The following is a 16,489-nucleotide window of genomic DNA, read 5'->3' as shown; positions in this document are numbered from 1 at the left end:
TTAACGTTTTTGGAATGGGAAACATTCACTGAACAAAATGATTTTCAAGCAACCTCATGGTCTTTTGAAAGTTGCTGATTGACCATTTACTGTGGATTGTGTCATTTGTGATTGTTTGAGTTTGAGAGGTTTTCCTTATGCTTTGATGCTGCAGCTGTAATCAGGCTGTCCAAGAGACCATTTTTAGAATTTCCTTTCAGAGACACAAGCAAATGAGTATACATATAAATACAGAGACTTTCAACTTCCTTTCAAAAGACATTCTTTCTTTAGTATTCGTTAGTAGTCACGTTTAACAGTTTAAACCGTCTGTGTTCTCCCAGGGTACATTGGCCAATGCATTCACCTTCATTCAGAAAGGTTAATATTAACTCAGTTTCCATGATGGTAACAATTTTTTAGTAAGTGTTCTTTTTTCATTAACAAAATTCCATTTGCTATGCTTGTAATAGCTATGGTTAAGTAACTATCCCTCCTGAAAAAAGCATCCTAAACCAGCCTAAGCTAGTTTGCTGGTCTTAGCTGGTCATTATGGCATTCCATTAATGTCTCTTTATGTTTATTCTTTACTATATATGTTTTCTTTTTCTATTTTATGTATTCCTCCCCTTTGTACGAAAGTGCAGGTTTGGTAAGATACTGAATCTTGCTGAGTTCACAGGAGACTCTGATTTCTCGACTTTATTAGTATAACATTGCAAAGAGAAAGCTGCTCTGTTGTGTAGATGACTGCTGGTTCAAGCTCTATTCAGTTCAGCAAAAATCAATGCTTTATATCTTTCTGCTCTTCTCATTATGTATCATGTGTCTCTGAGGTAGTGGGGCACTGGTATTGATTTGGGAGGAGACTGTTGGGATGAGATGATGCGTCATATGCCCCTCTAAACAGTCTTAAAAGCACTTGTAATGCTATTTAAGATTTATGGCTTGCGGTTTAGGGGTGTGACGGAGTTGTAGGCCTAGATGCAGATGTCGAAACACTCGACTGCTCCATCTTTGGCAAGGTAATAGGAGTTTTCTGCACTCTCCGAACCCTCTCATTTTTCTCCAAACTTCACATTCCAGCGTTATGAGATGAGAGGAACTCCTACAGACACATTCTTTCTTATTATTTAGCCTGAATCTAACACTCTCAGATCATTATGTCCCATATCAAACAGAATCAGCTCATCAACTCACTTAAAGTTGATCTTCCATATTATTGAAAATCTAATAACTCTGTTTAATGTAATCTTACTTTAAGATAACTATCCATTTTCCGTTATGTATATTATAGCATTGTGATGTTTAGGTTCACTTGCAGCATTTAAAATAACATATTTTAAATCATTATTTATTTATTTTGAATAAATATTACAGAATTTAAATTTCAGCTGTTTCATGGCCACAGTGTGAAGTTATTAGCAATGTGTGGGTAGGTATCAAGCAGAATTGTAATATTAGTGTGTTTAAAAAAATCTTAAATGGTGTGCATTGTTTTCCTATGAAGAAAGCGCGAGTGTCTCTGCTAAAGTTTATAACCCTAACCCAGAGAAACTAATAACATTGCAGCAGTCACAGCTGTTGCCCAGCTTCTCTCACCCACTGTGTGTGGGATGTGTGCTTGTGTATGAATGTGTGTGTTTATTATTGTATTGAGTGTTTGTTTGTGAGTGAACAGGGCCAGCTGGAGACAGTCAGTGTGAGCGAGAGGAATGCCGACTGTGTTCGGTTTTTGGCATTTATAGTGCTGTGTATCTCAACGGACCTTCATATACACGTGAACTGGAGCAGTCCTGCCCTGTTAGTGGCCCCACTTTGATACGGATTTTGTTTAGCTGGAGTATATAACTGAGCTCAGTGTGTTTAGCTTTGGCCTAAAATCAGCTTTAGACTGTAATGTGTACATTCATGGAAAGTTCTATTGAGAAATACAATCTAATTAAATTGATCAAAAACACTTGTTTTACAGCTTGAGATAGCCATACATTTTATGTTTTCCCTTTTCCCTTTTTGTTTTGGTTTCGCCTACCAGGAAATTCTTTTTTCTGTATCTACATTTTGGAAAACATTCAAACCAAAAGTTACAGGCCATTTGTCTCAGGCATGGTGAGCTTTAATTTAACATTACTACTATTATAATAATTCAAAATAGAACAAAACTCTATGCGTTATCCAGATTTGTAATATTTTACAGATGGGATTGTCTTGTCCTTTCTCTGTGTGTAATGGAATAAAATCATTAACTGGATTGAAGGCACTTGTAGTTTGATCTTCTAAAGAGGAGATGTTTTCTAACGTTCTTTCTTTTGTCCTGCATTTTCAGACATATAGTCATTCTACAGTACATTAATATCTGTTTTTTGGAAAAAAAACAGTGGTGGAAAAAAGAAAAGGAGGAATGCTTTTTGAAACTTAAACTTCCTTTTTTTTGTATATGCAATTATCAATAATAATTATAAAAATAATACAATTAATAAATAGGAAAGTGCCATTGGCTGACATTGATTGATTGTATTTCAAATATCTCAGATCTCTGATTGTCTCTGTTAACTTTGATTCCAATATATCAGTGTTGCATATTTGATAGATAATTGATTCCAGACTTAAATCCACTTTTGTCTGTGCATGTCAGTGGTCCATATGTTTCTTAGCTCTATTGTTTCTGTCTACTGAGTTTCTTGGAATTCCTCTGAATTTGTAATTCCACAGAGGAGGTATGACCTCTGACTCTTCCTGCTTCCTGTCAGAATTTTTTATAACATTCCAGAATGGAGCTTGACCACCCGTTCGTTTACTCCCTTTCTCATGTGGATGAGAGGAGGGGTGAAAACAGGATACTCTATCTCTCGTTCTCTCTGTGATTTCTATTTATTTTCGCTGCTTGGATCAACGCATATGTAATAGTATGATTGCCTTATTGACAGTGTCCTTCTGTTTTCAATGTTTTCAGAAACCTTAGATGTGAGCTGGATTTGAAGTTTTGCAAAAAAAAAACTGCCAAGCAAATGAGTCAAGTTTTTGCCCAATAATAATAATGTATCTGACAAGGTATCTGAGAAAACATTTTTCTTTTATCTTATACTATATTTCATGTTTATTGTGTAGATATTGTGTTAAAACAATTTCATTATGTGAGCCAATTCTGAGTAAAAGAAGGGGTGTGTGTGTGTGTGTGTGTGTGTGTGTGTGTGTGTTTTTCTCTTGTTGACAATAATTGGTGGCACACTTTTTCAGGTCAGGCCAGACTGCAGATAAAAACACTGTCATGCTCGTGTGTTTATGAGTCTTTAAAACAGCAGGGAAATTAAAGGAATTGGTCTGTTCCGCACTCTGGCCATAATGCAAGTAATTTTCCACCATTTATGCCCATTTTCTGCTTTCCAATTCCTATACATGTTTGGATTCTCTGTTTTGACTTGAAGAGCCTCAGTGAAAAGCTGTGTAATACACACAACACACACACACATACAAAACACAATCACAGTCCTAATCAAGTAGAACTCAATCAGCCGCAAGGGAAACGGTCGCCACTGACGTCGAGTAGTTACCCTCACGCAACTTTAATGTGTTATAATGAAGTCCCCATACAGTGAGCCATGTTGCCATGTAAACAAACATAAGTTCCTTTAAACCGCAAATCCATTCGCAGAAAACTATAAAAAGATGGTCAAGTGTGTTCTGAATGACAGTTCACTTATGAGCATTTATCATTATAGACAATCATTTTACTCCATCGATATTGATTTTGATGTTCCATTGTCCCATTTTCAAATCAATCTCGGTAGCTGGAGCGCTTGTATGTGGTGAGTGGTTGAAATGAAGAGCGAGCCGCAGGTAGCCAGTCACTCAACCCATAATTACTCGCTGAAGAGCACCATGCTCATTCTGTTCACTCCACCGCTCAGTATGGGGTAAAGGCGGGTAAAAAAAGGATGAACGCTCAGAAAAACGTGGCGTCCCGTGGAGCAAGGAACCCAGACGCTCGTTTAGCGTTCAGGGTGCTCAGCATCTGAGTGTTTTAGTAAAGCTATTAGGCCCGGCTAATGAGGACGACGGGAATGGACAAAAACAACCTCTAATTCGATTCAAATGTCAGTGTGAAGGGGAGCAGCTGTTGCTGTAGTGGTCTAAAGCTCTAAAGGATTTGATGATTTTATGACCAAATAATGTAAAATGTTATACATAAGCGATGTTATAACAAAAAAAAAAGTATGGCCAAATGAATGGTCTTTTAGACAAATTCGTTGAACATTAATTGATGCTTTTAAGTGTCGTTCTCACTGAAAATAATTTCTAGTGAAGAATCACCATTGATGGTGCCACTTAGGCCTGTTCTCCATCTGTGACCATCAAACTGAACCCTAGAGTGCTTTTGACGCCATTTAAATGGATTTTGAGAGTGTTTCTGAAGTTCAGTATGCATTGGTGAGGTGTTTATTTACAAGAATGTATTGTAACTGTGTTTCTTTAGGAAAAAAAACACATTTTCAGATTCGTCCTGTTACTAGAGACCCAACATAAAACCGACAATTGTACAAAGGAAAACAAAAATGTTGTTAAAACATTGAATTTATTAGTATTACCAAGCTATATAAGCAAAATTACTAACATGTCTGTATTTTTGTCTTTGTAGTTTTAATGTTTGGTTTCTCACTGTTCTTTCTTTCTTTGCAGATGCAATGGCCACTCCATCTCCAGCCAAGAGTATGGGCGACCCAGGCATCACGCCTCTTTCCCCCACACACATACTGGTGAGCGCTGCTTTTTATTGCCAGCATGACGTCACCCATTACATGAAGGAAATGTCCAGTGTGCAAATCTGGCCTTAATGGAACTTCTTATTTACACTGAGCTGCAATTTCATGCAACAATTTAATACTTGAAATATACTCTCTTCCTCTTTCTATATCCCTCATTTTTCTTCAGAAGGTCTCTGAAGAAAATGAGCCTACGAGACACCCCTATGTGGTGGTGGTGGCCATCGACTTTGGCACCACCTCCAGTGGGTACGCATATGCCTTCACTAATGAACCAGAGTTCATTTACACTATGAGGTGAGACTTTTTTTTTTTGCGTGTGATTTTATTGTGAAGAAATAATAAATAAATTAAAAATTTAAATAAAATCTAAAATATTATAATTAAGTATATACTTGTAAAAGTATAATTTTTCCTTTTTTTAGTTTTTTTTTGTTTCTTAAAATAAATAATAAAATTTTATTAATAATTATATAATTTTAAAAGTAATTTAGTTACTCTGTATAGACTCTCCACTCTTCTGTACACATTAATTTGAATGTCTATAGATGGTCATGTTTCTATTTCAGTCAAACACACAGGCGTCTTTCTTTCTGGGCACTAAGATGCCCCGTTAAAAATTATTAGAAATATACAGTCCCACTGTGTATGTACTGGTCCGAAATAGGGGTAGGCATTTGACCAAAATCTTATATCACAATTTGAGTAATTTTGTTTCATGGTAACGATATATACCACAATATAGTTATTTTTGATTTAAATAAGGTCTTTTTTATATAATTTATTTTGGTACCATAGAAATTGATTTGATGATTCTTGTCACCAGTGTCAATTTAGCTAAAAATGAACTCAAGCCTGAATTCAAAAAAAGAAAAAAAAACTCACTGAAAAAAGATGATAGTAAAACAAATAAATAAGAAATGCTACAAACTGTACTACATTTTACAAAGTCAATTGTATAGAAACAGTGCATATCCTTCACTGTGTAAATTAAATATGTATTTTTTTCTTGATAAAGTTACAAAAGTGATTTAGTCAATAGTAGTGAGAGATTTTCTCTTTTTTTGTTTAATGTAAATGACAGACACTGCTATCACTTTAAGAGCTGACTCGTTTCCACATGTGTTTTCTTTCTCAGCTGTTTGCTTTCACTTAAGACCTACTGTGTTTACGAGGACACTTGCAAAAGATGGGCATTTTGACACATAAAAGTGTGTGTATTTAATCATTTAAGGCCTATAAATTCAAATAACTCTGTTCAATACTCCTGTGTTCTATGAGCACCATCTTCATAGAATTAGACAGCGCGTGCATGTAGCGAAATGAGTTCTCTTTTGCTGTTGATTGCATTTCAACTGCTTTAAATTACTTTTTTTAAGTTTTCATGACTATGTAGCACAGTAACGTCACATGAGCATGTAACCACGATAGAGATGATAGTAAAACATCTCTGCCAGGTGACAAATTTCTACCGGTTAATCGTGTCTTCCAGTATGTCACCCACCCTATATCGAACTGTCTAACATTAGTGTGTGTCTGTGTGTGTTTTATAATAGGATAAACCTACAGCTGCTCTGTTACTTGGTCATGTGACCTTTGACCCTAAGGTCAGTTCTCCAGAGTACCTGTTGGGCAGATCCAGCTACGTGTTTCCCGCCCAAACAGGCATGTGGGCTTAATTTTAGGCATCAGACTCATTTTGAAAGTTAGAAATACGATTATTTGTTAAACAGCACAAGTACAGGCACATGTACATCTATAGACAGTCACCTCACTATATACTGTATGTTCACATTTTGAATAAAAGATGAAAGTTTGAGTGTAAGTGTAAATAAACATTCTAGATTCCACATTTTCAAATAGTTGTATCTCGGACAAATATTATCTTATCCTCAATTGTGAAAAAGTGACACTTAAGACCACAGTCACATATAGGATCATGATTGAATCAACACTGTAGTGTGAGAGGTTGCCCTTCTCTTGAAAGACAAGTGCACTTGTTCAGTATGGTTAATTCAAATTGTGGTTTGTCTCCTGCTAGAGATTTACACACCCAACACACACAAAAAAAATTCCTTTGAGATTATTTGGGGTGGACTGGTTGTCTAGTCCCTTAATCTTTACATAAACACATCTTCCCTTTAAAAAACTCACAAAACTCTTTTACTAATCGGTTTAGATTCAAGAAGACAGCTGCTTTGAGAAAGATGAAGGGATTCCACAGAATTCATTAGTAATTTTTTGTTGTTGTTGTTTACATAGTCCATAATGTTTCAGTTTCAGAATTCATTATTTTGGTCTATTACAATTTTTATTATAATTTTTTTGTTTTGTTTTATTGAATATGATTTAATATGATTCAATTTTAGTTCATTACATAATGAAATATCAAACCAAGCAGCAAACATATATCCATTCCTCAGAATTAACCTTTTCCATTTCTGAAGAGTTACGTTGTCATTCTTTCAATACATTTTACTGGTTGTTCTCAGTATAATTTTAGTGGATCTATGAAATCACAGGATGTATATGATGTCAGTTCTCTATTATGAAAATTTTGGCATATGTGCTTCGCTCTATGTCAGCTCAGACAGTCAGTCTGCTTGTTCTGTGCATCGTCCTGGAAGTAAAAGCCCATGAATATTTTAAATACCTCTGTCTCTGTGCCGCGCTTGTGCTGGTTTTATGACTGCCTTGATATGGATAATGAGGATGAGGATGCTCTGTTGGGTGATATTTTAGGTCTCTCCTAATCAGGAGAAGAGGTGAAAAGCTATAGCATCTCCACATTCTGCCCAGTGGAATTATTTCCTGATTACTTTAGATGTTTGTAAAACTCACTCTCCCATTGGTTGATTTCCCTTTGTTGCTAGGCGCTGGGAGGGTGGGGACCCAGGTGTATACAATCAGAAGACGCCCACCACCATTCTTCTGACCCCAGACAGGAAGTTCCACAGTTTTGGTTATGCAGCCCGAGATTTTTACCATGACCTGGATCCAACTGAGTCTAAGCAATGGCTCTACCTGGAGAAGTTTAAAATGAAACTCCACACCACTGCAGTAAGGACTTACTCATACAATAAGGATTTTTTTGATGTTGTTGGACCTGAGGGGAAATTTACGTGTTAATTTCCCAGCAGATTTACGTGTTAAGGAAATTACTGACTAAGAATGAGGACATGGACTTCTCTAAAATATGCTTCATGCCTGATACTGCAAAAATCATTGCTACTGGGTAACATACCTAACAATTACTGCAAGCAAACGAAAAACTCGTAACTAACAGGTTAACCAATCAAAGCTTCATGAAACTGAATTAAACTGTTAATGATTTATCTAATTTATTACATTTAACATAAATCTCTAAACTAGATAGACTAGAGTATATTTTCCTCACTGGGAATAAGGTGATAAGTCGATCAAGTCTATCAAGTTTATAAATACATTTTAAATGAGATGTCATGCTCTTTCTTGTTTCTGAGGGGTGTTATTATCATTTTGTCTTCTTCAGAATCTATCCATTGGTACAGATTTAGATGCGGCCAATGGGAAAAAGGTGAAAGCTCTGGATATTTTTGCTTATGCTCTGGCCTTTTTTAAGGAGCAGGCACTTAAGGTATGTTTTAGTACCATTATCATCCTGGACATTCAGTTAAAACCGGCCTACTTACATAATTCTAAAATGCACTCTACCATTCAGAAGTTTGGGGTTCATAAGATATTTTTTTTATTCTTGAAAGAAGTCTCTTATGTCTATTAATGCTAGATTTTTGGACAGTTTACAGTTTTACATTAGAACAGTAATATGTGAAATATGATATAGTAAATATAAAATGTTCATGTAACTATTTTCTATTTTATTTTATTTTTTTATGTAATCTGTTTCCTTAGATAGTAAAGCTGGATTTTCAGCATCCATTACTTCAGTCTTCACTGTCACTTGATCCTTCAGAAATCATTCTAATATGGTGATTTGGTGCTCAAGAAGCATTTTCCTTATTTTTGTTCTAAATTATTATTATTGTCAAAAATATGTTTGTGGAAACATACATTTTATTTTAGGATTCTTTGAATAGAAAGTTCAAACAGCATTTGATAGACAATCTTTTGTAACATTTTAAATGTCTTTATTGTCATTTAATGGGGTCATATGATGAGATTAAAATTTTTCCTTTCTCTCTGGAGTGTTACAAGCTCTTGGTGCATGAAGAAGATTTGTAAAATTGCAAAGACTAAAGTCTCTAATCCAAAGAGATGTTCTTTATCAAAGTTAAGACTTCGCCTCCTAAAATGGCTCATTCAAATGCGCCCCCACGTCTACATCACTATGTGGAAATATTTGCGTAATGCCACCCAAATATTCATGCAAAAAGAAAGAAGGCATGGTTTCAGTAACCACAGTTATTGTTGAAGCAGCCATTTCAGGAGATGCTGTGTGTATTTAGGGCGAAAGCAAAAACACTTAAGTAGATACATTTAGGAATCTTAAAGATTACTGTACAAGTTACAAAAAACAGCAACACATTTTATGGATTTATTGCGTGAATCTAGGAGAGGAGGTAATTCTCACTTTACTATGAAAATCTGGCACTTCTGAATCAGCTGCTGGAAGTATGTTTTGTTAGTTTAAGGATTTGCTATTGAATGTTCAAACGCATCAGGTTGTGTGTGTGTGTGTGTGTGTGTGTGTGCTGTAAAACTAACGACATTGTTAACTGTCATTACATTTATTTTGAAAGATGAAGCTGTGAAGATGTGATTATGGAAAGGGGTGTTACATTTCTGAAGAGTGCTTGCAGTGTTCGGCCAATCACAATGCACTTGGTCAGTTGGCCAATCAAAGCAGACTGCGCTTGTCGGATTTGAGAGAGGCGGGGCATAGAGAACCTATGTTTCAATAATGTTTTTTTTTTTTAAACATTAAAGCATATCAACATATTCTATTACACCAAATACACAAAATAATGATCTTTTAAAAAAGCATCATATGACCCCTTTAATCAATTTAATGTGAATAAGTGTTAATTTCTTTAAACTATCATACTGACCTCAAACTTTATCAGTGTGTCAACAGTTGATTTTTGTCCTTGGATACAGGAGCTGAGTGACCAAACAGGGTCAGATTTTGATAATGCTGACGTCAGATGGGTCATCACTGTACCGGCCATCTGGAAAATGCCAGCCAAGCAGTTTATGAGAGAGGCATCGTATAAGGTATAACATTTCTTGCTCACAGCCACATATGCACAAACATACACATCTCACTTTAACCACCTACTTTGTGTTTTGAAATTAGAGAGAGGTCTGTGTAGAATGCGTGTAATGTGTTTTCAATGAATGTAATTTTCACACAAGTCTGAAGGATGGGTTGTACATATCCAAAGTGGGTGTTGGTGCTGCAGCGCTGAGTTATGCTATGATCTTCCACCAGCGTTAGTGAAAGAGGAGGAGGTAAAGGAGCACTGTTCTGCTGTCATGTCCATCTAAAATAGAAAAGGAATGAGATATACAGAAATACAGGGTGTAGAGAGAAAGACAGAGAATGGAAAAGGAAATAGGAAAGACAGTGATCTCATTAATTTGATACAGCCACTGTTTGTCTGTTTTCATTTTCTTTCATTGGACCACCGTAGAGACCCCATACATGTGAAGCTGATTAAAGCTTTGTCTCTGTCACAATTGCCACCATTGTGATTTGTGTGCATGTGTGTGGATCTGTGGATGACTGGGGGTGGGTATGTATTTGAGCTGTATTTATTTTTTATTTATTTATTTTGTTGTATATATTTACGCCTGATATTTACATGTAAGTGTTAATCACATGTAACTGAGTTTTAGAATTCGGCATACAGAAGTTTCTTCTGTGAAGAAATTTTAGATCATTCATTTTATTCTTTTCATTTTGCCATGTAAATAGCAAAGTTTAAAGCTTTGTTTTTGAGCGATGATTGGTTAACAAGTAAGTAATGCTTTAATCTTATCTAGGATGCTTCAGGACAGATTAGTGTTTCCAATATAAATGTGATGTGATCACAAGTGTCATCAAAGGGGTGCATTCTCTCACACTGAAGAGAGAGACGGAAAGAGAGGAAGAGCAGGGTGTGGCTTCGGCGTCTTTCATCTCCATCCAGAGAAAAGACGAAATGAGGCAGGGAAGCCATGAGCGAGTGAGCGACATACCTGTATATAGATACACATCAAGAAAAGAGAGAAAACATCAGGAGAATGGGGAGTTTGCAACACCTGATACCTGCAGTGGGAATTCCTGCAAAGCTTGCCTCAGTGTGTGTGTGTGTGTGTGTGTGTGTGTAGTGACTCAGCTCTTTGTGTGTGTGTGTGTGTGTGTGTGTGTAGTGACTCAGCTCTTTGTTTAAAGGATCAGGAGAACAGAAAGAAAGGACACTGCATTCCCTCACCTCTGTCTCTCGCTCTCTGCATTCTGCTCACACTGTCGCCTCATAACTCAGCAAACCCTGCAGTGCACAAAAAACAAAGAGTGTCTCTCAGCTCAGCGTGTGTGAGTGTGTGCATTACTGCGTGTGTGTGTGTATGATTTGATTTTTGGATGTTGTAGTTTTTTGTTACATTTTTACACTTTCTTCATATTTGAAGTGATGTAAAATTATCTTGTATCGTCTGATCTCTCCTGGTTGCATTTACCATGTTTACTATGGTAACGTTATTAATGTTTAGCGTGCATAATCTTTTACATCGCTTATAAAGATTTCTGCCTTTTTTAGTGATTATAATCTACATCGGATCAAGTTATTTCAAACACTCGCTGCTGAGTAAGAGTGATTTTTGAACTCAACTGATTTTAAAAAGTCTTTAATGCTAAAGTTATATAGCTATTATCTTTCAAAATGATCTGCTGCGCTGGCGCTCTCCAGACGCGGAGAAACTCCGCCTTTGTTCATAACCCCTCCTCTAGCCCCAGCTGGCCCGCTTTGGCCCAAGGTTTTCGTTGGGCCAAAAAATCCTGGCCGTTGGCCCAGAGGAAGCCCCAGCGAGGCACAATCAAGCTCCGGAAGTGACAGTGGAAATGCGACTGGCCCTGGCACGCACTAGCACGCCCGGTTTAAGCTCGCAAGTGGAAACGTGGCTAAGGATGGTTTGGGGTGCCATGTCATCTGCTGGTGTTGGTCCACTGTGTTTTCTGAGGTCCAAGGTCAACGAAGCTGTATACCAGGAAGTTTAAGAGCACTTCATGCTTCCTACTGCTGACCAACTTTATGGAGATGCAGATTTTATTTTCCAACAGGACAGTGCCAAAGCTTTCAGTACCTGGTTTAAGGACCATGGTATCCCTGTTCTTAATTGGCCTGCAAACTCGCCTGACCTTAACCCCATAGAAAATCTATGGGGTATTGTGAAATGGAAGATGTGATATGCCAGACCCAACAATGCAGAAGAGCTGAAGGCCACTATCAGAGCAACCTGGGCTCTCATAACACTTGAGCAGTGCCACAGACTGATTGAATCCATGCCACGCTGCATTGCTGCAGTAATTCAGGCAAAAGGAGCCCCATATAAGTATTGAGTGCTGTACATGCTCATACTTTACATGATGATACTTTTCAGTTGGCCGAGACTTCTAAAAATCCTTTCTTTGTATTGGTCTTAAGTAATATTCAAATTTACACTGAATTTGGGATTTTCCTTAGTTGTCAGTTAAAATCAACAAAATTAAAATAAACATTTGAAATATATCAGTCTGTGTGTAATGAATTAATATAATATACAAGTGTTACGAATCAGCTCAAAGGGAAAATATGAATAATCAATCATAACTAGTTATGAGTAACTATAAATATTTAGATCCGTTTTAAGTATTTACTTGACCTCTCAGTGTCAACTTTCTGTCAATTCTAAAAACGTACATTTCCTGGTTAAGGAAAATAATTTTCTAACTGTACAAAACTACTCAGAGCATGTAGCAAAAATCTGCATGATTAGGGACTTCAGTTATGAGAAAACAATGAACAATCTCAAGTGTGATACAAATAAGACTTTATTAACTGCATAAACACTTAAACTGGTCTAACATACACACACATTCACACACACTCGCATACAGTTGGCATAGGAAAAAAGGGTTAAAGCTTAAGCAGTAAAAAGAAAAGAAATAAAGACATGAAGCTATGGTACAATTTGATATTCAGCAGATCTACAGCCTGAAGGAAACATCAGTTTCTTAGTTCAAACACACCTTTGTAAAAGGTGCATATGATACTTAATTTGTCAATTAATAAGACTGTGTTATGAGAATAAGTGTTATGAGATAGTGGGCCTTTGGTAGCTAGGGAACCAGAGGCCTGTTCTGTCCATTTTGAGGTGATAGCTTCCTTTTTGGGGAAGGGTTCATAAACCCTTTGGTTAGATGAAGAGGCGATATTATTTGTTAAATGTAACAAATAGTTGTGTGTCTGATTGGTCCAAAATTTCACTTTTTGAATGGAATTAGTGAAATAAATCAACTTTTTGATGATATTCTATTTATATGACCAGCAACTGTATACTTAGCCAAAATGTTAATGTTATTAGAAAACATTTGTTTAATTAATTACCAGATTTTTTTTCTTCATAGTTTCAGTTTAAATGTTTACTTTTAGTTTATAAAAAAAAAAATTGTATTTTATGCATTTTCATGACTTTTTTATTTAAGTTTTATTTTACATTTATTTTCTGTTAGCAATTTATTGCTTTAACTTTTTAAAAATGTTAATTTAAGTTTTGCGTCTCAATTCTTTTTTTTATATCTATTTATTTCAATTAAGTACAGTTAAGTTAAGATAAGTAAATGCTAAGTAAATAAGTAAATGTTTAGATGAGTAAATGTGAATTTGCTGGAGTATTAAAGTTTACTGAGAATAAATGTTCATAACAAATGAAAGCTTCATTTATAATCATTAGTATGTTTTATGTATAAGTCAAGATGATCCTGGGTTTCAGACTCCTGTTTTAAAGTCTTGCCGTTGTGCTCTATACTCATCTAGGCTGGTTTGGCTTCTCGTGAAAACCCTGATCAAATCATCATTGCTCTGGAACCAGAGGCTGCGTCCATTTACTGCAGAAAACTCCGTCTCCACCAAATGGTTGATTTGGGCAACCAAACGGCTTTGAACGGTTACAGCCCAGCTGAGAATGTTGGGATGGGAATGACCCAGGGTAAGCCACCCATATCATCTTTTACCATATTACAGGTGAACCACAAGCATTCTGCTGAGGATAAACCAAGATTTTGGAGCCACCAACCTTTGGCCAGTGAATAGTTCTTCAAAAGTCCAAATAGAGTCTGTAGTTAAGTTGGGCTGGTCATGATGTAGGTTCTTCTTTTTGAGAGATATAGACAGACCTTGCAAAAATGTTTGACCAAGTATAGTAGTAGTAACTGTAAAGATGTTTTTCCATTGTTCAATATAAAATTATTCATTTTTTCCAACATTCACTCCTTCCTAATGGGGAGTTTAAACTAGATTAACAGTGCAATGTAAATCAGTTCTAACATTTTAAACTACTGTAGCACTAAACTGAGGATTACTCCTGAGCTAGAACTGCAGGATTCCTGCAGTCCAACATGCCTATTAAACTCTCACCGCAGTGAGGGAGAGAAGGTGATGATGCTTGCAGAAAACAGTGGGAGGGAGGGAGTGATAGATGGATGTTTGCATGTACATTACTGTTCATAAGTTTGGATCCATAAGTCTTTTGTAAAGAAATACTTTGAAAACTTTTAAAATACTTTTATTCAGCAAAGACACATTAAACTGCTCAAAGGTGACTGTGAAGACGTGTTGTTCCAAAAGATTTCTATTTCAAGTAGATGTGTTTGTCAGAATTCTGATGAATAGATTTTTAAATATTAAAATAGATTTAAACATCTGTTTTAAAATGTTCTATTTTACAATATTACTATTTTATTGTATTTTTGATCAAATGAAAAGATCCTTGGTGAGCAGCAGAAATTTCTTTCAAAATGTATTCTTAAAGGCCCCAAACTTTTGAACACTAGTGTATTTACTACCATGCATGAACACACAGATGTCTTTTTGTGGTATTTCAACTATGGGCAGCTTTACATTCCCGGGGATTGATATTTACCTTAAAACATATATATATATATATATATATATATATATATATATATATATATATATATATATATATATATATATATATATATATATATATATATATATTATTATTATTATTATTATTTATCTAATTTATTTATTTATATCATTTATTTATATATTTTATGTATAAATATTTTTTGGACTGATTCTAGATAAAATGTTACCTATGAAATTAGCCACAAGACAAATGGACAAATTAAATAAACTAGTATGAATGTGAAAAGTGTGATTTAAAGGAGTCCACAGGGTCAGAAGTGCCCATAGTTGAAGAAACATCCTACATTCCACAGTAAATATATTGTGAAGAGTTTATGTCACATACCAAAGTAAAATCTAATCAGACATAATAGCATTTAAGTGGCCTGTGATTTTAGAAATGTCAATGATAAGTCATTTTTCATGTTCATTCAGAAGGTAACAGTCATTTGGACCACTGCTGAATGGTGATGCCAGCATGAGAAACAGCTTTGCAAATGCACAGTGCCTCATACATTTTTTTTTCAATTTGCATGCGCATTTATTCATAATCGTGTGATTGTTAGAGGTCATGCCTTGCATTACAAACAAAAATTTCAATTATGCCAAAAATGTTGACAATATTTCTTAAACTGTTTCTTAATCACATTTGATAAAATGTTAATTGTTATTGGTTAATGTCAACATTTAAGCAATTAAGAATGATAAGAGAGTTATCAGAACAGAACACTACATCAGCGGGCGTGCACATATATGCTGTGACCTCCGTGTGACATCAGTGACCTCAGTCTGATGACATCAGCAGCTCTACAGTCATCAGCAAGCACATCTGTGACTCTAAATTTTTGCATGTATAAAAGGAGTTACAGAGAAAGAATTTGATCAGATGGATTTTCTGCTTGTAATTTGAAAATAACAGCAAAAATTGCAGTAAGGATACAGTCAGTGACAAATAAAAGAGGTGAAATATGTTAACTAAATGATCAAGATGCATCGAAAGGGGTGTGAAATCGCATTTGACCTCTTTGCATATCCTTTTCTATAGATAGAGAGGGAGAAAAAGAATGAATGAAGGACAAAAGGAGTAGTGTTTATTGATTAGTTTAACATCGGTAGTATTTGTGCTCTGATAGCCAGTATATTTGATATTCAATTGACAGCAATGAAAACATGGTTAAATTTAAATGACGTGGAGAGCCTGAGACAGAAGCGATTGTGTGTGGCCACCCATTGTGGAGCAGGACAGCAGTGGACCAAATGATATTATTTGGGATTCAATGAAGAATCGATATTCATCTGAACCACTTATTCCCCCAAACTGTTCCACAAAACCAAAGGTTATGATCTCTTGTTGAATTCACACGTTTTGGTTACTAACTTGATGTTTAGATCATCTAATATAGGCTGTGAGTGCAATGAGTGATGAATTTGCTACGAAGGTGGTGCAAGAATTTCAGACCTGAGTCTGAAACACTGTTAGTTGGAGTGGTTAGGTCTCTCACACCCCATCAGAAGCTGTCACTGTACTGAAAAAATGTCCGCTGGTCCATTTCATTGTTTTCTGTACACTGAAGAAAATGTCAGTCTCCATGCGGTAGAGCTTCCTGTTTGGGCCTGTTTAAAACTGCCAGGATGGCC

General features: G+C 35.8%; 1 protein-coding gene across 5 annotated transcripts in view; it reads left to right on the top strand.

The window, feature by feature from the left end:
• The window catches only part of LOC113094563 (heat shock 70 kDa protein 12A-like), a 29,064-nt gene that overhangs the window by 5,386 nt on the left and 7,189 nt on the right, over nucleotides 1-16,489 (top strand). For 3 of the 5 annotated variants that reach the window (XM_026260144.1, XM_026260140.1, XM_026260143.1), the window contains 6 exons: nucleotides 4,657-4,733; nucleotides 4,909-5,036; nucleotides 7,613-7,799; nucleotides 8,251-8,355; nucleotides 9,837-9,953; nucleotides 13,736-13,907. In XM_026260144.1, the coding sequence (XP_026115929.1) occupies nucleotides 4,662-4,733; nucleotides 4,909-5,036; nucleotides 7,613-7,799; nucleotides 8,251-8,355; nucleotides 9,837-9,953; nucleotides 13,736-13,907 (781 nt within the window). In that variant the 5' untranslated portion in view covers nucleotides 4,657-4,661. Of the gene's footprint in view, nucleotides 1-2,918; nucleotides 3,031-4,656; nucleotides 4,734-4,908; nucleotides 5,037-7,612; nucleotides 7,800-8,250; nucleotides 8,356-9,836; nucleotides 9,954-13,735; nucleotides 13,908-16,489 lie in introns of those variants that run through there. The other 2 variants (XM_026260141.1, XM_026260145.1) reach the window with 2 other exon arrangements.

This window comes from Carassius auratus, unplaced genomic scaffold (assembly GCF_003368295.1).
Source record: "Carassius auratus strain Wakin unplaced genomic scaffold, ASM336829v1 scaf_tig00215410, whole genome shotgun sequence".
NCBI lineage: Eukaryota > Metazoa > Chordata > Actinopteri > Cypriniformes > Cyprinidae > Carassius > Carassius auratus.
Note: the sequence above shows the minus strand (reverse complement) of the source record. Positions and strands in the feature narration are given on the sequence as shown.